The 23,278-nt window shown below is 43.3% G+C and overlaps 1 protein-coding gene across 1 annotated transcript in view; it reads left to right on the plus strand.

The window, feature by feature from the left end:
* Window positions 1–279: 279 nt before the first annotated feature.
* si:ch211-157b11.8 (fibroleukin) overlaps window positions 280–23,278 on the plus strand; it is a 48,271-nt gene continuing 25,272 nt past the window's right edge. Inside the window, exons 1-2 of the mRNA XM_034166648.1 lie at window positions 280–821; window positions 11,651–11,846. Of these exons, the coding sequence (XP_034022539.1) occupies window positions 567–821; window positions 11,651–11,846 (451 nt within the window). The 5' untranslated portion in view covers window positions 280–566. The remainder of the gene's footprint in view (window positions 822–11,650; window positions 11,847–23,278) is intronic.

A 23,278-nucleotide genomic window follows, 5' to 3' on the forward strand; every position in this document is an offset into this window, starting at 1 on the left:
TCTTGGCATGGACATGTTACATGTGAGATAATAATGGGGGAGGTGAAGAATGTCAGCAGAAGTTAAAAAGGTCTGTTAATCCACAAAAGCCGGTTTGCGTGTCTATAAATGGCACAAAATATTACAAAACATATGCAAGCGATTTACTATATTCGTGCATAGAGATAGAGAGGGAGCATGAGAGGAGGTGAGGAGGTGCACAGGCTGTGTCTGTGTGTATCGGTGGGTGGGGGGGTGACTCATGTCAGACAGTGAAGAGTGCAGCAGTTATCTCAGAATCTGAGCCGAAGCAACATCTCAAACTCGGAGAGAACAGAAAGAGGATCACATGAAGTGAGATGACCTGAGCAGAAAAAAAAGGAAGGAAGACCACCACAAAGGCAAGGCAAGAAAAGTGAAATATTTCAGTAAAAAGGAGAGATCAGAAACAGATAGAATCGAAAGTGAAAGAGTCACAGCTCAAAGGAAGGAATCTTTCAACCTGGAAGAAGAGGTGAACCACTGCTCAAGGCAAACTGACGTCATTAAAATAAACCTTCCTGCATTTTCTGTTTGGTTTTCTCGACATGGTTCCTCTGCTTTTGCTGTATGTGGGAGCACTGCTGTCGTCGGATGCGTCTCCGACCTGCTCACATCCCCACTGCAGGGACAGTCTGGTGGCTGTACCCGTCTCACCTGGAATGGGAGCTGGAGGGGATACTGGAGCCTGCGAGGGTCAAACTGGGACACCAGACTGCCCAATGATGGTTTCACTTCCAGCCATTTCGGACGCTCCTGTAAAGGCGAAACATAGGCATGAATTTCCCCTGGTTCATCCTAAAGTGAGTAACATCAGCCGAGGTGCAGCCAGAGGGCATGTGCTGCATACGTCCTGATATATTTAATGCTCCTGCACTGTGTGAGTGGTTTGAGCCTGTTGATGGACACATGCCAAACACACACTGAGCTGTGCACGACCAGACATTGTCAAACAGGGAGAGATGGGACACTAAACTTGGCTCCTGCTAACAGCTGCGGTGCAACAACAAGAATTAAAGTGGGGGTAAAATTAGGCCTGCTTTAAAATTGCCCACCTCATATGATTGTGATGAGCTCATGCAGGGACAGGTGTGTGTGACCTTATGATGACCGCTGATGTAAGTGTACAGACAAAAAGAGCAGCCAGTGCTGTTGACTGCTGAGGTTTGAGTGTTTACTGGATCACCATATGATATGTCATTTTACAGTAAAAGATGATACATGCACAAAAGTTGGCAGCACATGTAATGTTATAACTAGAGGTTATGGTTAAAGTTAGGAATTATGGTTAAGGATTATGATTAGGGTTAGGGGTTATGGTTAAGGTGAAGAATTATGATTAAGGATTATTGTTTGGGATTATGATTAGGGTTAGGAGTTATGGTTAAGGCCAGGAATTATGATTAAGAATTATTGTTGGGGATTATGATTATGGTTAGGGATTATGATTAGGGCTAGGGGTTATGGCTAAGGCTAGGAATTATGATTAAGGGTTATTGCTAGGGTTACGATTAGGGTTAGGAGATATGGTTAGGGATTGTGATTAGGGTTAGGAGCTATGGTTAAGGCCAGGGATTATGATTAAGGGTTATTGTTGAGGATTATGATTAGGGCTATGGGTTATGGTTAAGGCTAGGAATTATGATTAAGGGTTATTTCTAGGGTTTATGATTAGGGTTAGCAGTTATGTTAGGGATTATGATTAGGGTTAGGGGTTATGGTTAAGGCTAGGAATTATTTTTAAGGGTTATTGTTAGGGATTGTGATTAGGCTTAGGGATTATGATTAGGGGCTATGGTTAAAGATAGGAATTATTATTAGGGTTAGGGGTAAAGGTTAAGGCTAGGGAATTATGATTATGGGTTATTATTAGGGATTATGATTAGGGTTAGGAGTTATAGTTAGGGATTATGTTTGGTGTTATGGTTATGTTTGAAATTAAATAAAAAAATTCTCTACTGGTCTGTATGATGAGTTCCTGCTGTTTCACACTGCAAAAAGGGAGATGCTGTGGTCAAACTGATTGGGCCTCAGACTTTTAAGACAGTTGCAAAGGTTCATGTGTCAGTCAAATTAAACATGATTATTATTATTATTGTTGTTGTTGTTGTTGTACTGTTGTGACTGCAGAAAAGTTAGAAAGACAAGTAATTACAAATATTTTAGAAACTCGTAAAGTGTTTAAGATTGTCACTTCAAAAGGTAATTTCGACCCTACATACTGATAGAAAATAATAAAGTCTAAATACAGTTTTGTAGGCAGCACGATGGTTTAGTGGGTTAGCACTGTTGCCTCACAGCAAGAAGGCTGTGCAATCACTTCCTATCTGGGACCCTTCTGTGTGAACTTTGCATGTTCTCCCCGTGTTTGCATGGGTTCCCTCTGGGTGTTCCGGCTTCTTCCACTTCCAAGGACATGCAGGTTAAGCGAACTGGAAACATTAAATTGGCTTTTGGTGTGCGTGCGGGTGTGAATGTGTTTGTCTGTCTATATATATGGCCTTGCGATCGACTGGCGTCCTGTCCAAGGTATACCATGCCTCATGCCCTATGATTGAAAATGAATAAATAGTATTTCATGATATTAATATGGCTACACACCCACACACATATATACATATAACTTTTTAAATTAAAGTTTATTAAACACCCACCTAAAATAAATTAATGCTGTGACCCTCAGCATATTGTAAAAAGCAAGAAACAATGACTTTTCACAATGTTTTCCTTCTCTTCTGCAAGAAATAGGAAGTCTTCTGTGACTATGTAGGCTGCTTTGTAGACGCCCCAGTCACACAGTGAAGGAACTACTGTCAGTTTGTGTTAGGAATCCCTAACACTTGCACGACTTCCATCTGGGAACACAGCGGGTGGGATCATCACGACAAAGTGTGTGCAAGTGCACGGATCAAAGTCGTGTTAGTGTCAGGGCACCTTTAGTTTTTGGCTGACAAATGTCCTTTTTCCAACCAACAAAATGAGTTCCTTGTCAGCTGATGTCTGCAAAGTTCATCAGAAAGTTTTGAACTTTATTTAACGTGCCACAATTGTGAGAGAACTAAGAAGGTGAAAGCGCCTCAGAGCTGCAGCTCCGAGGCTCCGATTGCACGCTCGATCTGTCCATGAGGACTGCACATGGACATGTCCTCTCACTGGCGATCCATCCGTGAGCAGGAGTTAATGGACTTTATTTAACGTGCCACAATCATGAGAGAACTTGAGGATGTGAAAAAATCTGCTGCCAGTGATGTGTGCGCGATCTATCTATACAGGAGGAGTGGACGGTGGACCTCTCACTGGCCATTCGTCTGTGAGGAGTTATACTGGATGTGGACATGTCCTCTCAATGGTGATCGGTCCGTGAGCAGGAGTTAATGGACTTTATTTAATGTGCCACAATCATGAGAGACCTTGAGGAGGTGAAAGAAGCTGCAGCTGGCGATTGCTCATGTGAGCCATCCGTGAGGAGTGGATGTGGACATGTCCTCTCGCTGGCGATCTGTCCATGAGGAGTTAGTGGATGTAGAAGCTTGGCTGGCCCGCCTCTTCTTCTTCCATGGACAAGATGTACTTCCAAAATATATATGCTATAGTTGTGTTTTATAAGTGTAATAAAAATTTACAATCAGAAATAAGAAAGGAAAAAGTAAAGCGGAAATAATTTTCCACACACATTTATTCAAAACACACAGCAAACTATAATAAACAGCTGTTTTGACACTATATAAAGGCAACTGGGCTCTTGTGTGAAAGACTGTACAACAAAAAGGTTCAAACAATAAACACAAATGCACATTTTGAACAATATACAAAATGGTCGATGCGTTTTGTTTGTCTTCATCTCAAAGCAATTTCTGTCTATTATACAAAGGTCACATCACAAACTTCTACTATGAAGTTGACTGTGTGTTTGTTCTCTCCTGCTCTGAAAGCAACATTCACACTTCGAGGAGTGGCCCCTCCCCTCTCGCTCCATTGATATGGTAAACGGTGCTTTACGCCTGAGCGAGAGAGCTTGCCACAGGCTTATCCAGTAACATTCACAGGAAAACTAGTCGAGCAATCCTGATACGCACACACTGTTTGAGCATGTGAGATTGTATGAGAGGCCCTCCGTCTGCTCACTTTCACTTTAGCTGTGCGTAATGGCGCAGGCGCATTGAAGCAGCAAGGGGGATATTCAAACGGACCAACTAGTAACACATCACTCCTAAAAAAAATCTTTGGTGTGTCACGTGAGGTGACTCTGCCCTACGATTGGATTTTGGAAAACCATGTGACGGTGAACCAATTCTGATTCGACACTCACATTGCTCACATCATCACACAGCTTCTATGAGGAGTACAAAGATGGTGGACGGTGGCTCGAAAGTCCGTGGAGTTAAGTTTTCAGCAAAAAAAGTAAGTTTCCATCTCATATCATTAAAAAGTTATTTATAATTTAGTAAAACTTGGTTTCAGCCGTCGTATATGACGGCGTTGGCCCCAGAGGGTTAAACTCCAGTCTCCGAGGGCCGGTGTCCTACACCTTTTAGATGTGTCCCTGGTCCAACACACCTGAATCAAATGGCTGTATTACCTCCTCAGTATGCAGTCAAGTTCTCCAGAGTGCTGCTAATGACCTCATTAATCAACTCAGGTGTGTTGAAGCAGTGACACATCTAAAAATTGCAGGACACTGGCCCTCGAGGACTGGAGTTGAAGAGCCCTGCCTTAGATCTTCACCAAATGTATTTATAAAGAGAAACTGTATGAACTACACAAGTTTTTTTATTTTCTAATAAGTTTATTCAATGAGGAGAAACAAATGCTAAATTATTGTTGTGTCGTAACATAATTTTTGTTCAGCCTTTGTGACCCGTCTTCATGAAGTTAGATGCAAAAATGTTGAAATTGGCCCTATCCTGCAATGATAAAGAATCCTTAAAAAAAATTACTGGATCCGGATCGTGTTCTAGATCATTACAAAAATTTAATGACTTCTAAGTTAGGCCAAGATATACCCCTGGTAAAAATTTCATTGAAATCCGCTGAGGATTTTTTGAGTAATCCTGCTAACAATCCAACCAACCAACCAACCAACAAACAAAAGGACGCGACCGAAAACATAACCTCCTTGGTGGAGGTAATATATCCTCTGTGTGTTGTTGTGTGGGACTTGACTGATTAAACATCGTACCTCCAAATGCTGCAGCTTTCTGCCACTGCTATCGGTTCGGCGGTAGGCTGAAGTTACGGTCCCTCATGTAAAGGAAAAACAATCATAATATCCTTCGTGCATTGTTTTGTGGGACTTGACTGATTAAGTACTTTCCCTCCAAATGCTAGTTCTCACTTTTATAAGGGGATTATATAAAATTAAACTAAATTATATTACATACATATGAGTAAACTACATATTACATACATATGAGTGATGAGTAAACTAAATTATATTACATACATATATTGGGCAGTGTGTAGGCCAAGTGGTTAGTGCACTCACTTTCAAAACAGAAGGTACAGTAGTGTTCAGAATAATAGTAGTGCTATGTGACTAAAAAGATTAATCCAGGTTTTGAGTATTATGGAGGTTTACTACTGTGTCTGGTTCAGTAGAGGTGTGATCGCGGACTGTGCATCGGTCAGAATGCAAGGATGAAGCTGGATGACTCTTGACTGTATTTATTGTAGTTTGTTACAGGATATATGCGTGTGTATGTGTGTGGTTCTGTAAACAAAGAAATAAACAGAATATTAGCAATATAATATAAATTACAATCTGTACATAAATGATATAATAACATCACAAAACGTTCTAATGGTAATGCAAGAATATAATAAAAAACTCTAAACCAATAATAATAAAGTTCAGGCACTTTATGGCCACTTGAAAAGGGGGTAGGCCTCAAAGCCTCCACTACTAATGTGCTATTAGCTAATAATAAAACAAACAACACTCAAATGCATCCAAAAACACTCATAAACGTACATAATTACTACTTCTATACATAAATCAACTTTACACGTCAGAAACCCCCAAAACTATGTCTAAATAATATTAAAAGGCACACGGAGAAAACGGAGAATAGCTTAGCATTAGCGCTAAAGCTAACGTAGGTAAAAACACAGATTACACACCCCAGAATGACCTACATTCACATAGCACACTGAACCCAACAATGACACCCACAAAGACACCCACCTATCTCAAGGACGCACACAATAACACCCAACTTATTTCTGAGGGGACATGCAACCACCTCTGATGCACAGGTAACACTGAATAACTCCGTGCACTGTTCTCTGCTCTTAAAACAGCCGCGCCACCTAGTGGTCTGACTAAGTACTGCATCCTAATGTAACTACAATGCAGTCCTGCCTTCATAACAAGTATATTTCTTATTGTTACATAGGAAACAAGGTACCAGTAGATTCAGTAGATTCTCACAAATCCAACAAGACCAAGCATTCATGATATGTACACTCTTAAGGCTATGAAATTGGGCTATTAGTAAAAAAAAAAAAATAGTAGAAAACGGGGTGTTCACAATAATAGTAGCATCTGCTGTTGATGCTACAAACTCAAAACTATTATGTTCAAACTGCTTTTTTAGCAATCCTGTGAATCACTAAACTAGTATTTAGTTGTATAACCACAGTTTTTCATGATTTCTTCACTTCTGCGAGGTATTAATTTTGTTGGTTTGGAACCAAGATTTTGCTTGTTTACTAGTGTGCTTGGGGTCATTGTCTTGTTGAAACACCCATTTCAAGGGCATGTCCTCTTCAGCATAAGGCAACATGACCTCTTCAAGTATTTTGACATATCCAAACTGATCCATGATACCTGGTATGCAATATATAGGCCCAACACCATAGTAGGAGAAATATGCCCATATCATGATGCTTGCACCACCATGCTTCACTGTCTTCACTGTGAACTGTGGCTTGATTTCAGAGTTTGGGGGTCGTCTCACAAACTGTCTGCAGCCCTTGGACCCAAAAAGAACAATTTTACTCTCATCAGTCCACAAAATATTCCTCCATTTCTCTTTAGGCCAGTTGATGTGTTCTTTGGCAAATTGTAACCTCTTCTGCACATGTCTTTTATTTAACAGAGGGACTTTGCGGGGGATTCTCGCAAATGAATTAGCTTCACACAGGCGTCTTCTAACTGTCACAGCACTTACAGGTAACTCCAGACTGTCTTTGATCATCCTGGAGCTGATCAATGGGTGAGCCTTTGCCCTTCTGGTTATTCTTATATCCATTTTGATGGTTGTTTTCCATTTTCTTCCACGCGTCTCTGGTTTTTTGTCCATTTTAAAGCATTGGAGATCATTGTAGATGAACAGCCTATAATTTTTTGCACCTGCATATAAGTTTTCCCCTCTCCAATCAGCTTCTTAATCAAACTATGCTGTTCTTCTGAACAATGTCTTGAACGTCCCATTTTCCTCAGGCTTTCAAAGAGAAAAGCATGTTCAACAGGTGCTGGCTTCATCCTTAAATAGGGGACACCTGATTCACACCTGTTTGTTCCATAAAACTGATGAGCTCACTGACTGAATGCCACACTACTATTATTGTGAACACCCCCTTTTCTACTTTTTTTACTAATAGCCCAGTTTCATAGCCTTAAGTGTGTACATATCATGAATGCTTGGTCTTGTTGGATTTGTGAGAATCTACTGAATCTACTGGTACCTTGTTTCCCATGTAACAATAAGAAATATACTCAAAACCTGGATTAATCTTTTTAGTCACATAGCACTACTACTATTATTCTGAACACTACTGTACTTGGATCAGGACAAACTGTATCCCATTTTACTGCATTACGAAGGGCATCCAGTGGACCTAAAACTTACACCAAATCAAGATACAGAAGCATTTTGGACCTGCTGTGGTGACTGAGCTGAAAGAATGTACCGTTATATTACAGGTTTTTATCAACCTTCTGCAGTTCAAACACAGTTGGTGTTTCATTTTAAATATCATCAAACTCCTATGATTCCATGTCTATTTATGTGGAATTAATGCTGCATTTGATGGAAACAAACAATCTTTTGGCACTCATCTTCCATGTGACGCTGTATATCTTTGTGCTCATTTCTGCTTTCCTAATCTCTGTGACAATCCCAGTTCTTTTTCACCTCTCCACTTTATAGTTCCCTAAACATCCTCATTCCAACACCATGTCTCCTTCTTTCCTTCCTCTGTCCAGATGTCACACTCAGTAATTTCCCAGCTCGCTCTCTCACTGCTTCTGCAGTAGTTCTCCAATTGCTAAGCATCTCTTCACCTCCACCCAGTGCCTGTCTCACCTCATTCTTTAACTTCACAGTCTTCCCCCCTCAGCTTCCATAAATTGATCTTTGGTTTGGCTCTGACTCTTTATCTTCTTCACCTCCAAAGTCAACCTACAAACCAGTAGTAATAGCCATTTCATGAAACTGGTAAACTGGTAATAAAAAATTAAATTCAAATCAAAGTTGACTTTTGGTGAGATAATAATGTTTGAACATTGTTGATTCGCTGATGAAGAAGAAAATACAACTAGAGCACTGTGCTCGTAGTGGCTTTTCAGCTAATTTTCACAGAACAATGGTTATCTCTACTATGCACAATTTGTCAGTGCTTTTTGGCACTTGGTTTCTGAATGATAACTGAAAGATACACACTCACTCATCTTCAACCGCTTACTCCAATTAAGTGTCCCGGGGGGCTGGAGCCTATCCCAGCAGTCATAGGGTGTTAGCCAGGGTACACCCTGAACAGGACGCCAGTCTGTCATACGGCCACATATAGACAAACAAACACATTCACACCTGCACACACACTTACGGGCAATTTTTAAAGTTTCCAATCCACCTAACCTGCATGTCTTTGGATGTGGGAGAAAGCCGGAGCACCTGGAGGGAACCCACTCAGACACGGGGAGAACATGCAAATTCCACACAGAAAGGCCACAGGTGGGAATCGATCCCAAGACCTTCTATCAATCAATCAATCAATCAATTTTATTTATATAGCGCCAAATCACAACAAACAGTTGCTCCAAGGCGCTTTATATTGTAAGGCAAGGCCATACAATAATTACGTAAAAACCCCAACAGTCAAAATGACCCCCTGTGAGCAAGCACTTGGCGACAGTGGGGAGGAAAAACTCCCTTTTAACAGGAAGAAACCTCCAGCAGAACCAGGCTCAGGGAGGGGCAGTCTTCTGCTGGGACTGGTTGGGGCTGAGTGAGAGAACCAGGAAAAAGACATGCTGTGGAGGGGAGCAGAGATCAATCACTAATGATTAAATGCAGAGTGGTGCATACAGAGCAAAAAGAGAAAGAAACACTCAGTGCATCATGGGAACTATAGCAGCATAACTAAGGGATGGTTCAGGGTCACCTGATCCAGCCCTAACTATAAGCTTTAGCAAAAAGGAAAGTTTTAAGCCTAATCTTAAAAGTAGAGAGGGTGTCTGTCTCCCTGATCCGAATTGGGAGCTGGTTCCACAGGAGAGGAGCCTGAAAGCTGAAGGCTCTGCCTCCCATTCTACTCTTACAAACCCTAGGAACTACAAGTAAGCCTGCAGTCTGAGAGCGAAGCGCTCTATTGGGGTTATATGGTACTATGAGGTCCCTAAGATAAGATGGGACCTGATTATTCAAAACCTTATAAGTAAGAAGAAGAATTTTAAATTCTATTCTAGAATTAACAGGAAGCCAGTGAAGAGAGGCCAATATGGGTGAGATATACTCTCTCCTTCTAGTCCCCGTTAGTACTCTAGCTGCAGCATTTTGAATTAACTGAAGGCTTTTCAGGGAACTTTTAGGACAACCTGATAATAATGAATTACAATAGTCCAGCCTAGAGGAAATAAATGCATGAATTAGTTTTTCAGCATCACTCTGAGACAAGACCTTTCTAATTTTAGAGATATTGCGTAAATGCAAAAAAGCAGTCCTACATATTTGTTTAATATGCGCTTTGAATGACATATCCTGATCAAAAATGACTCCAAGATTTCTCACAGTATTACTAGAGGTCAGGGTAATGCCATCCACAGTAAGGATCTGGTTAGACACCATGTTTCTAAGATTTGTGGGGCCAAGTACAATAACTTCAGTTTTATCTGAGTTTGAAAGCAGGAAATTAGAGGTCATCCATGTCTTTATGTCTGTAAGACAATCCTGCAGTTTAGCTAATTGGTGTGTGTCCTCTGGCTTCATGGATAGATAAAGCTGGGTATCATCTGCGTAACAATGAAAATTTAAGCAATGCCGTCTAATAATACTGCCTAAGGGAAGCATGTATAAAGTGAATAAAATTGGTCCTAGCACAGAACCTTGTGGAACTCCATAATTAACCTTAGTCTGTGAAGAAGATTCCCCATTTACATGAACAAATTGTAATCTATTAGATAAATATGATTCAAACCACCGCAGCGCAGTGCCTTTAATACCTATGGCATGCTCTAATCTCTGTAATAAAATTTTATGGTCAACAGTATCAAAAGCAGCACTGAGGTCCAACAGAACAAGCACAGAGATGAGTCCACTGTCTGAGGCCATAAGAAGATCATTTGTAACCTTCACTAATGCTGTTTCTGTACTATGATGAATTCTAAAATTCTTCTAGCTGTGAGATAGACAAACAGGCATAAAATTGGAACCTCCATCCAATTTTGGTGGTGTAGGTAAATCCATAACAAACAAACAAACAAACAAAAAAAAGAGTGATTGAGGCACTTTGATTGAGATAGAATGCAAAATGTAAATCAAATATGCTTTTCAATATTAAATTCAAATGTCCACAAATTCCACAATCCGGATCAAACTCTGTCAGGTGATAGTGAGTGCCAGTTTGCACCTCACTTTCAAATATGACAGTGATTGGGGCGTGCTTGATTAAGATGTAATGTGTGATATACTTTAAATGTTTTTTAATATTAAATTTAAATACCCACAAAATCTGTAATCTGGATCAGATCCGCATCAAACTTTGTCAGACAATAAAGGACACCATCCTACATAGGGATCTCAAATATGAGAGAAACTTGATCTTTTGTTGGCACAATTTTTTAATGTTTGTTCAGTGTTAAAGATGGGGATTTTTCCAGTTTTCCAAGATTTTTCCTGAATTTGCCCTTTGACTTATGAACTTAAAATTTTAATGAGTGCTTGCCTATCAGGATATAAATCTTCAGCAAAAACTTCATAATGATATGTGAGAAATTGTGGGCTCCAGGCTGTTTACAAACAGACAAACAAACAGAGCCAAAAACATAACCTCCTCCAACTTCATTAGTGGAAGTAAAAAACACTACGTTTATTAAAATCAGAAAGTGTGTCAAACATTTGCCCATCACTGTATATGCAGTGATTTCAATTTTTAAAAGGACATACAATAAACTTAAACGCTCAGTGCCTTAAACTCAATTTTTTCATTTTGTTACACCTCCTTTGGAAATTTAAAAAACATGCAAACAAACAAACGAAGCAGGTTTTGCAATACTGGGAAAAAAAAAAAGCGGCCAACACTGAATAATACTGACATAATGACACATTTCTTGAATTTTTCTGAGTTCTGGTGCACATTTGACTGCTGATTAAATAATAAACAAAGTTTTCTGTGGATGTTGTCTCTGCAGCCTGGAGATGTCAAAGAGCGTCTGCTCCAGCTACAGCGCTGCATGCACTCTTTCCAGGAAACAGTAGATCCGTGGGGTCACAGGGGCCAGGAGAGCAGCTCTCTGGGGGCCATCCTGGCACTAATGGCATCTGTGCTGACAGAGTGTGACCTCCACTGTCACAGCCAGGCCCTTGGGATGATGGCCAAGCGACTGGGTGAGGAGTTTACATTTATATCCTCTACATCTGAGATACACACACACACGCACGCACGCGCACACACACACACACACACACACACACACACACACACACACACACACACACACACACACACACACACACACACACACACACACACACACACACACACACACTGAAATTCCAACGCACTGCTCCACACAAAGTAAACAGCACCTCAGTGAGGTCTGCTGAATGTCAGTCATATGTTAGAGCACAGGAATTTAAATTCTGCAAGCTGGATAAGCTTGTGTTTGTGCACTAACATTTACCAGGTAACTTACAATGTTAAAAAAACATTGAGAGGTGTAACAATAACTGGAACAAGAGCAATCCGAGATTTCTGACGTACACCAATCCAAACTCGGAGTTTTCCATGCCAAATATGTATCTGTGGTGCAAATTTGGTGAGAATCCATGAAGTACGTTTTTTTTTAACATAATCCTTCAAATCCTATATAAAGTGAAATCTTGATCCAGAATCTGGATCCGAATCACCTCCAAAATTTAATGGAGTCTTCCATGGCCGAATATCTCTCTGTGGTGAAAATTTTGTCAAAATCCGTGTAGTCGTTTTTAGTGGGCACAGTTACGCTAATTCGTAGTAGTAATGTAGTTAGTTTGGTGAAGAGTTATGTTGTGACCATGAGTGAAAAGTGCCCTGAATTTGATGTCTTCTGCCACCATCTGTGTTGTTGTGTGTGAAAAGTAAATGGCATTTCTTTACAGTAGTTGGTAGGGTGCCTAAAAGACAAAAGCTCTAGCTTGTTGTTTGTTTTGGGTTTGTGATCGCCTTTGAATTTGCTCAGAAGCCCCCGTGGTGCTTAAACTCAGAACTGGTTTATCAGTAGCCGACAGTGTACCAAGTCAATACTAAAAGTTAGCAGTTAACTGTAACTTCTGCAAATTTTTTTTAGGGATTTTACGGTTAAGCGTTATGAAAGTTAACTTTTCAGTTAGCGGATAATCAAAGCTAACTTTTCGGTTAGCTGTGCCCACCACTGGTAGTTTTGAGGTAGTCTTGCTAACAGACGGACAGACAAATAAATAAATGCCTATGATTTTATTATGCCCGCGAATGACGCAATAACGGCAGTATGTAAAGATGATGGAGACTTGGGTGATTTTTGATCCGACATTGTCCTTTGGCCTACACATCAGCGAAATCACAAGGACTGCTTTCTTCCACGTTCGTAACATAGCAAAGATTCATCCTGTCTATGGCTGATGCAGAGACTTTGATCCATGCATTTGTCTCTTCTAGATTGGACTACTGCAATGTCCTATTCTCTGGTTTACCGCAGTCCAGCATAAAGGGTCTTCAACTGGTTCAAAATGTTTCTGTCAGAATTTTTGACAAGAAACAGAAACTTTGACCACATTACACCGATTCTGGCCTCCCATCACTGGCTTCCTGTCTCTGTGAGATCTGATTTTAAAGTTTTGTTGCTAACCTATAAAATTATTCACGGACTAGCACATTCCTACTTATTAGCTGACCTAATTACAACCTAATTACCAGCCTGGGTTTTGCTTTGTTCTATTTGTCTAAAAATAAATGTCCAAGGTTCCTTCCAGCGGTGGCTGCTGGTCTTTCTAAGAGGGGAAGCTCATTGTCAGCTTACATCATAAAATTTGTAAATTGATTTATACGTAAATTCTGCCCTCTGTTCCTTTTCAAGAAAATGATCTGTGACCCTATTGTACCAAGTAGGCGTCTTTTCCAGGGACTTGGTCAGTGTCCTCTCAATGGCACATGGACTCTGGTAATCTGTGCATTCTGGAAAAGTCCAGACCAGTCGTCTACGGCCGTCGGCCCTGTTCAATAAACAAAATTATGAGTTATTAGTTGATAGACTCTGCTGTCAGCAGGTGGCACTAATATAATTTGTCCATTATCAAGCATCAATTTCAGCCTAAAAGCCAACAAAGAAGTATCGGTTTCAGTGGATGGGAAAATTCAAAGAAAAGAAAGCATAATGTAAAATGTAATGAAATGAAAATGTAAAAAACTCAGAGAGCTTTTTGGCTGCAGCGCAGCAGCAGTAATGTGTTAGACGATGAGGTCCTCCAAAGGACTAAATCACTGACCGAGATTCAGAACCAGGTGGAAGTTGAACCATCCATCCATCCATCCATCCATCCATTTTCTCCGAGTGACTCGGGAGGAGCTCGGAAGTTGAACCTGATCAGGGAATTTCACCGGAGGAAGAGAGGTGTTGTGCCAAAGCATTTATCCCCAACAGAACTTGTATCCCCTGGCGCAGGAGCGCGCACTCACTCAGTGCAGCTCTTACACATGATTTCCCCCTACTCCCAGACAAAAATAACAGTATGTTGGTTGTTCAATATATGATATATAAAAAAAAATCAGTTTCATAATCTTTTGACAACAAATAATGCATGTGTGTCTTCACTTCGATTACAAGCACTGCACAGAAACGGTGGCCAACAACACGGCGTAAGACGTACATACATACATATATATAAACCACACTGTAAGACGTTTATAAAAAACATGCTGTGAGATGTTTATGACCAAAATGAAGTTGGTTACCAGTTACTAGTTACTTATTCAGACACTTATTCTGCAATTTTTTTAGTAAAGTTGGTTAGCAGTTACTAGTTACGTATTCAGACACTTATTTAAATATGATCCATCCATCCATCCATTTTCTTCCACTTTATCCGGAGTCGGGTCGCGGGGGCAGCAGCTCAAGCAAAGCCGCCCAGACCTCCCGATCCACACACACCTCCCCCAGCTCCTCCGGGGGAACCCCAAGGCGTTCCCAAGCCAGCCGAGAGACGTAGTCCCTCCAGCGTGTCCTGGGTCTTCCCCGGGGCCTCCTCCCAGTGGGACGTGTCCGGAACACCTCTCCAGCGAGGCATCCAGGGGGCATCCGGAAAAGATGCCCGAGCCACCTCAACTGACTCCTTTCGATGTGGAGGAGCAGCGGCTCGACTCCGAGCTCCTCCCGAGTGACCGAGCTCCTCACCCTATCTCTAAGGGAGCACCCAGCCACCCTGCGAAGGAAACTCATCTCGGCCACCCTGCGGAGGAAACTCATCTCGGCCGCTTGTACTCGCGATCTCGTTCTTTCGGTCATGAGCCGAATCTCATGACCATAGGTGAGGATCGGAACGTAGATTGATCGGTAAATCGAGAGCTTTTCCCCCCTACTCAGCTCTCTCTTCACCACGACGGTCCGATACAGCGACCGCATCACTGCAGATGCTGCACCGATCCGTCTATTGATCTCACGCTCCATCCGTCCCTCACTCGTGAACAAGACCCCGAGATACTTAAACTCCTCCACTTGAGGCAAGGACACTCCACCAACCTGATAAGGGCAAGGCACCTTTTTCCGGTCGAGAACCATGGCCTCGGATTTGGAGGTGCTGATTTTCATCCTGAACGCTTCACACTCGGCTGCAAACCGCCCCAGTGCACGCTGAAGGTCCTGATTTGACGAAGTCAACAGAACCACATCGTTTGCAAACAGCAGAGACGAGATTCTGTGGTTCCCAAACCAGACCCCCTCTACACCCTGGCTGCACCTAGAAATTCTGTCCATAAAAATAATGAACAGAACCGGTGACAAAGGGCAGCCCTGGCGGAGGCCAATGTGCACTGGAAATAGGTTTGACTTACTACCGGCAATGCGAAGCAAGCTCCTGCTGCGGTCGTACAGGGACCGGATACCCCTTAGCAAAGGACCCCGGACCCCGTACTCCCGGAGCACCCCCCACAGGGTGCCCCGAGGGACACGGTCGAACGCTTTCTCCAGATCCACAAAACACATGTGGACTGGTTGGGCAAACTCCCATGAACCCTCGAGCACCCGATGGAGCGTGTAGAGCTGGTCCAGTGTGCCGCAACCAGGACGAAAACCACACTGCTCCTCCTGAATCCGAGGTTCGACCATTGTTCAAATTCTCCTCTCCAGTACTCTGGAATAGACATTACCCTGAGGCTGAGGAGTGTGATCCCCCCTATAGTTGGCACACACCCTCCGGTCCCCCTTCTTAAACAGAGGGACCACCACCCCAGTCTGCCAATCCAGAGGCACTGTCCCCGATCGCCACGCGATGTTGCAGAGGTGTGTCAGCCAAGACAGCCCCACAACATCCAGAGACTTAAGGTACTCAGGACGGATTTCATCCATTTCAGGAACCTTGCCACCAATGAGCTTTCTAACCACCTCGGTGACTTCGGCCTGGGTAATGGATGAGTCCGCCTCCGAGTCCCCAGTCTCTGCTTCCTCTTTGGAAGATGTGACGATGGGATTGAGGAGATCCTCGAAGTACTCCTTCCACCGCCCGACAACATCCCCAGTCAAGATCAACAGCTCCCCACCCGCACCGTAAACAGTGCTGGTGGAGAGCTGCTTCCGCCTCCTGAGGCGTCGGACGGTTTGCCAGAATCTCTTCAAGGCCGACCGATAGTCCTCCTCCATAGCCTCCCCGAACTCCTCCCAGACCTGGGTTTTTGCCTCTGCGACCGCACGGGCTGCGGCACGCTTGGCCTGCCGGTACCTGTCAGCTGCCTCTGGGGTCCTACCTACCAACAAAGATAAGTAGGACTCCTTCTTCAGCTTGACGGTGTCCCTTACTTCCGGTGTCCACCACCAGGTTCGGGGATTGCCACCGCGACAGGCACCAGAGACCTTGCGACCACAGCTACGAGCAGCCGCATCGACAATGGAGGTGGAGGACATGGTCCACTCGGACTCCATGTCTCCAACCTCCCCCGGGATCTGGGAGAACCTCTCCCGGAGGTGGGAGTTGAAGACCTCGCTGACAGAGGGTTCCGCCAGTCAATCCCAGCAGACCCTCACGATACGTTTGGGCCTGCCAGGTCTGACCGGCTTCCTACCATCCCAGCTGATCCACCTCACCACCAGGTGGTGATCAGTCGACAGCTCTGCCCCTCTCTTCACTCGAGTGTTCAAGACACGTGGCCGAAGGTCAGATGATACGACTACAAAGTCGATCATCGACCTCCGGCTCAGGGTGTCCTGCTGCCACGTGCACTTATGGACACCCTTGTGCTCGAACATGGTGTTCGTGATGGACAAACTGTGACTTGCACATAAGTCCAACAACTGAACACCACTCTGGTTCAGATCAGGGAGGCCGTGCTTCCCGATCACCCCCCTCCAGGTCTCACTGTTGCCGCCCACGTGGGTGTTGAAATCCCCCAGGAGAACAATGGAGTCCCCAGTTGGAGTGCTATCTAGTACCCCTCCCAGGGACTCCAGGAAGGTTGGGTACTCTGCACTGCCGCTCGGCCCGTAGGCTGAGACAACGATGAGAGACCTGTCCCCGACCCGAAGGCGTAGGGACGCGACCCTCTCGTTCACCGGAGTGAACTCCAACAATTGGCGACTGAGCTGGGGAGCAAAAAGCAATGCGACCCCAGCTCTCCGCCTCTCCCCATGGGCGATGCCAGAAAAATGAAGCGTCCAGCCCCTCTCCAGGAGTTGGGTACCAGAACCCAAGCTGTGCGTGGAGGTGAGCCCGACTATCTCTAGTCGGTATTTCTCAACCTCCCGCACAAGCTCAGGCTCCTTCCCCCCTAGCGAGGTGACATTCCACGTCCCAACAGCCAGGGGCTGTGAGCATGGACTGGGCCGCCGGGCCACCCGCCCTCGACCGCCACCCAATCCTCTCTGCACCCGACCCCCATGGCCCCCTCTGCAGGTGGTGAACCCACAGGAGGGAGGGCCCACGTCACTCTTTCGGGCTGAGCCCGGTAGGGCCCCATGGGCCAAGGCCCGACCACCAGGCGCTCGTGCGCGAGCCCCAACCCCAGGCCTGGCTCCAGGGTGGGACCCCGGCTCCGCCATACCGGGCGACGTCACGGTCCTTGATCTTTTACTGGTCATGGAGGACCAGTAAAATAAATATGTTAAATATGATCAATTACTTAAATATGATCAATCTATCTTTATTAGTTGGCTATGTACCACAGGCTTTTAAGGTGGCAGCAATTAAACCATTACTTAAAAAGCCATCACTTGACCCAGCTATCTTAGCTAATTATAGGCCAATCTTCAACCTTCCTTTTCTCTCAAAAATTCTTGAAAGGGTAGTTGTAAAACAGCTAACTGATCATCTGCAGAGGAATGGTCTATTTGAAGAGTTTCAGTCAGGTTTCAGAATTCATCATAGTACAGAAACAGCATTAGTGAAGGTTACAAATGATCTTCTTATGGCCTCAGACAGTGGACTCATCTCTGTGCTCGTCCTGTTAGACCTCAGTGCAGCTTTTGATACTGTTGACCATAAAATTTTATTACAGAGATTAGAACATGCCATAGGTATTAAAGGCACTGCGCTGCAGTGGTTTGAATCATATTTATCTAATAGATTACAATTTGTTCATGGAAATGGGGAGTCTTCTTCACGGACTAAGGTTAATTATGGAGTTCCACAAGGTTCTGTGCTAGGACAGATTTTATTCACTTTATACATGCTTCCCTTAGGCAGTATTATTAGAAAGCAATGCTTAAATTTTCATTGTTACGCAGATGATACCCAGCTTTATCTATCCATGAAGCCAGAGGACACACACCAATTAGTTAAACTGCAGGAATGTCTTTCAGACATAAAGACATGGATGACCTCTAATTTCCTGCTTTTAAATTCAGATAAAACTGAAGTTATTGTACTTGGCCCCACAAATCTTAGAAACATGGTGTCTAACCAGATCCTTACTCTGGATGGCATTACCCTGATCTCCAGTAATACTGTGAGAAATCTTGGAGTCATTTTTGATCAGGATATGTCCTTCAATGCGCATATTAAGCAAATATGTAGGACTGCTTTTTTGCATTTGCGCAATATCTCTAAAATTAGAAAGGTCTTGTCTCAGAGTGATGCTGAAAAGCTAATTCATGCATTTATTTCTTCTAGGCTGGACTAGTGTAATTCATTATTATCAGGTTGTCCTAAAAGTTCCCTGAAAAGCCTTCAGTTAATTCAAAATGCTGCAGCTAGAGTACTGACAGGGACTAGAAGGAGAGAGCATATTTCACCCATATTGGCTTCTCTTCATTGGCTCCCTGTTAATTCCAGAATAGAATTTAAAATTCTTCTTCTTACTTATAAGGTTTTGAATAATCAGGTCCCATCTTATCTTAGGGACCTCATAGTACCATATCACCCCAATAGAGCGCTTCGCTCTCAGACTGCAGGCTTACTTGTAGTTCCTAGGGTTTGTAAGAGTAGAATGGGAGGCAGAGCCTTCAGCTTTCAGGCTCCTCTCCTGTGGAACCAGCTCCCAATTCGGATTAGGGAGACAGACACCCTCTCTACTTTTAAGATTAAGCTTAAAACTTTCCTTTTTGAAAAAGCTTATAGTTAGGGCTGGATCAGGTGACCCTGAACCATCCCTTAGTTATGCTGCTATAGACTTAGACTGCTGGGGGGTTCCCATGATACACCCAGTGTTTCTTTTTATTCACCTCTTTTTGCTCTGTATGCACCACTCTGCTTTTAATCATTGGTGATTGATCTCTGCTCTCTTCCACAGCATGTCTTTTTCCTGATTCTCTCCCCTCAGCCCCAATCAGTCCCAGCAGAAGACTGCCCCTCCCTGAGCTTGGCTCTGCTGGAGGTTTCTTCCTGTTAAAAGGGAGTTTTCCTTCCCACTGTCGCCAAGTGCTTGCTCATAGGGGGTTGTTTTGACTGTTGTGGTTTTTCTGTAATTATTGTATGGCTTTTGCCTTACAATATAAAGCGCCTTGGGGCGACTGTTTGTTGTGATTTGGCGCTATATAAATAAAATTGATTTGATTTCATTTATTTGGCTTTTTTTTTTATTATTAGTTTTGGTATGAATGACATCCAGTAGATCCACAGAGATGCATAATATAGGAAATTGGCCTGAAATTGCGAATATCTGTCTGAATTCCAGTCCAGACAATTATTCGGCTGAAAAAAAAAAAGTGTTTATTTTGGTCAAAATGTCATTCTTTTAGTCCAAGGAGATGATTCATATAGGTTTTGACAGAAAAAAAAGGTTACAACTGCAAATCGGGCTGCAATTGTGAATATCTGTCTGAATATCTGTCCAGACACTTATTCATGCAAATATCTGTCTGACACTTATTCAGTTACCAGTTACTTATTCAGACACTTCTTCAACAATTTTTTTTTTTTTTTGTATGAATGACATCTAGTAGATCCACAGAGATACATAATATAGGAAATCAGCCTGAAATTGCGAATATCTGTCTGAATATCTGTCCACTCCGGTCCAGACACTTATTTGGCTGAAAATAAAAAATCTTTTATTTTTTGGTCAAAATGGCATTATTTTGGTCCAAGGAGATAATTAATATAGGTTTTGACTGAAAAAATTGGGTTACAACTGCAAATTGGGCTGAAATTGCAAATATTGCAAATAAAAAAAAATAATTCAGCCGAATAAGTGTATGGACTGGACTGGATAGATATTCAGACAGATATTTGCAATTTCAGGCCGATTTCCTATATTATGCATCTCTGTGGATATACTGGATGTCTTCATACCAAAAAGAAAAAGAAAAAGAAAAAAATTTAGCCAAATAAGTGTCTGAATAAGTAACTAGTAACCGGTAACCAACTTCAATCTGGTACGTTTATGACCGCACCACCGTCAATATAATCCAATGATTTTCACTCTTTCTTCAGTTCAGTTAGCTTATTAGAGATTAAAATATGAACAATTATAAACTGTACACTCTTGTACTTGTTTGTGACGTTTTCTTTTTTTTTAAATAAAAGATAAGCTGACAAATGTGATGTGGGTGATATTTTACGTTGGGTTGTTTTGGTTTACAAGAAATAAAATTCAGCTTTTACACTGTAAAAAAAATTCAGTTTTTACAGAAAAATTCTGGCAGCTGTGGTTGCCAGGGGAATATATAAATGGTTTTACACATACATATTTATGTAAATGTTACTATTTAAATGTGTAATAAAAAAAAATTAAACTGTAATGGTGATGGTCTTTTTCATGTTGAATTTGCATGGCCATGCTGATAGTAAACCATTTTTTAATGTAAAATTTACACATATAGTCTCTTACTTATTTTACTCAGGGTCACCGCAGCAGAGGCAAGGTAGGTCTGCATGCTGATTTGGCACAAGTTGTACACCAGATGTCCTTCCTGATGCAACATCATTACACAGTGAAATGTGGGTGGGGTTCGAACCAGGAACCTTCGGCACTGAAAACAACTGCACGAAACACTTGGCCACTACCCCTGATATCTGTCTGTATCTTATAGATTCATAAGCACGGTGGCTTCATGGTTAGCACATTTGCCTCAGAGTAAGAAAGTCATTGGCCTTTCTGTGTGGAGTTTGCATGTTCTCCCTGTGTTTGTGTGGGTTTCCTCCCACATTTAAAGATATGCAAGTTAGGTAAATTGGAAAATTTATAATTCCCCTGGTCTCCCTTGCAAAAGAGATCTTGATCTCAATGAGACTAACCTGTTAAAATAAAGGTTAAATTAAAACTACACCCTACCATCAGCTATTTCAACTTCATATATACCTTAGTTCATATCCAATTACTACAGTAAACTTGAGGAAGCTTTGTCTTTATTTAGTACAGTTGTATAGGGGATACATTCTCTGGCAGTCACCATCTGTCGGCCTGCCAGAATTTGTATTCCCTATCTTTATAGCTGGTATAAAGATTATTGTCCGTTCATTTGCGCCCCCTGTTGTGGGTCCGTGCTATGACACCTTCCCAACAGGTATTACACCCTACCATCAGGTATTTTGTCTTCATATATACTTTAGCTCTTATCCAATTACTACAGTAAATTTAAAGAAGTTTTGTCTTTATTTAGTACAGTTGCATAGAGGATACATTTTTTGGCAGTCACCATCTGTCGGCCCACTCACGGATCCTCTTGCATCGTGATGATGACAAATAATTATGTGGTTTATTGCTGTTAAAATGAACATGTAACTACCAAGCAAATTGAAAGATGATCATTATTAATGATGATAAATTAAGTTGGAAAACGCTCATAAATGATGTCAAATCCAAATTGTCAAAATCCTTTGCAATTCTCCCGCACAATACGAGACATATGAGACATCCCGCTTGTGCGGGAGGTTGAGAGGTACCGACTAGAGATAGACGGGCTCACCTCCCCGCACAGCTTGGGCTCTGGTACCCAACTCCTTAGAGAGGGGCTGGGCACGCCACTTCTCTGACATTGCGCGTGGGGAGAGGCAGTGAGCTGGGGTAGCATTGATCATTGCTCTCCAGCTCAGTCGCCATGTGTTGGAGTTCACCCCGGTGAACAAGAGGGTCTTGTCCCTATGCCTTTGGGTCGGGGACAGGTCTCTCACTGTTGTCTCAGCCTACGGTCCGAGCAGCAGTGCAGAGTACCCGACCTTCTTGGAGTCCCTGGGAGGGTTACTAGATAGTGCTCTGACTGGGGACTCCATAGTTCTCCTGGGGGACTTCAACACCCATGTGGGTGGCGACAGTGAGACCTGGAGGGGGGTGATCGGGAAGCATGGCCTCCCCGATCTGAACCCGAGTGGTGTTCAGTTGTTGGACTTCTGTGCTAGCCACAGTTTGTCCATCACGAACACCATGTTCGAGCACAAGGGTGTCCATAAGTGCACGTGGCAGCAGGACACCCTGAGCCGGAGGTCGATGATCGACTTTGTAGTCGTATCATCTGACCTTCGGCCATGTGTCTCGGACACTTGGGTGACGAGAGGGGCTGAGCTGTCGACCTATCACCACCTGGTGGTGAGTTGGATCTGCTGGGAGGGAAGAAAGCCGGTCAGACCTGGCAGGCCCAAACGTATTGTGAGGGTCTGCTGGGAATGACTGGCAGAACCCTCTGTCAGCAAGGTCTTCAACTCCCACCTCCGGGAGAGCTTCTCCCACATCCCGGGGGAGGTTGGAGACATGGAGTCCGAGTGGACCATGTTCTCCACCTCCATTGTCGATGCAGCCACTCGTAGCTGTGGTCGCAAGGTCTCTGGTGCCTATCGCGGTGGCAATCCCCGAACCCGGTGGTGGACGCCGGAAGTAAGGGATGCCGTCAAGTTGAAGAAGGAGTCCTACTTGTCTTTGTTGGTAAGTGGGACCCCGGATTTGGATTACAACCATGAAAAAATGGCCCAATGACTGGAAGACATTTGCACAAGAGGTACCGGCAGACCAAGCGTGCTGCAGCCTGTTTGGACACAGAGGCAAAAACTCGGGTCTGGGAGGAGTTTGGGAAGGCCATGGAGGAGGACTACTGGTCGGCCTCGAAGAAATTCTGGCAAACCGTCCGATGCCTCAGGAGGCGGAAGCAGCTCTCCGCCAACACTGTCTATAGTACGTGTGGGGAGCTGTTGACCCTGACTGGGGATGTTGCCTGGTGGTGGAAGGAATA

This window comes from Thalassophryne amazonica, chromosome 3, assembly GCF_902500255.1.
Source record: "Thalassophryne amazonica chromosome 3, fThaAma1.1, whole genome shotgun sequence".
Taxonomy (NCBI): domain Eukaryota; kingdom Metazoa; phylum Chordata; class Actinopteri; order Batrachoidiformes; family Batrachoididae; genus Thalassophryne; species Thalassophryne amazonica.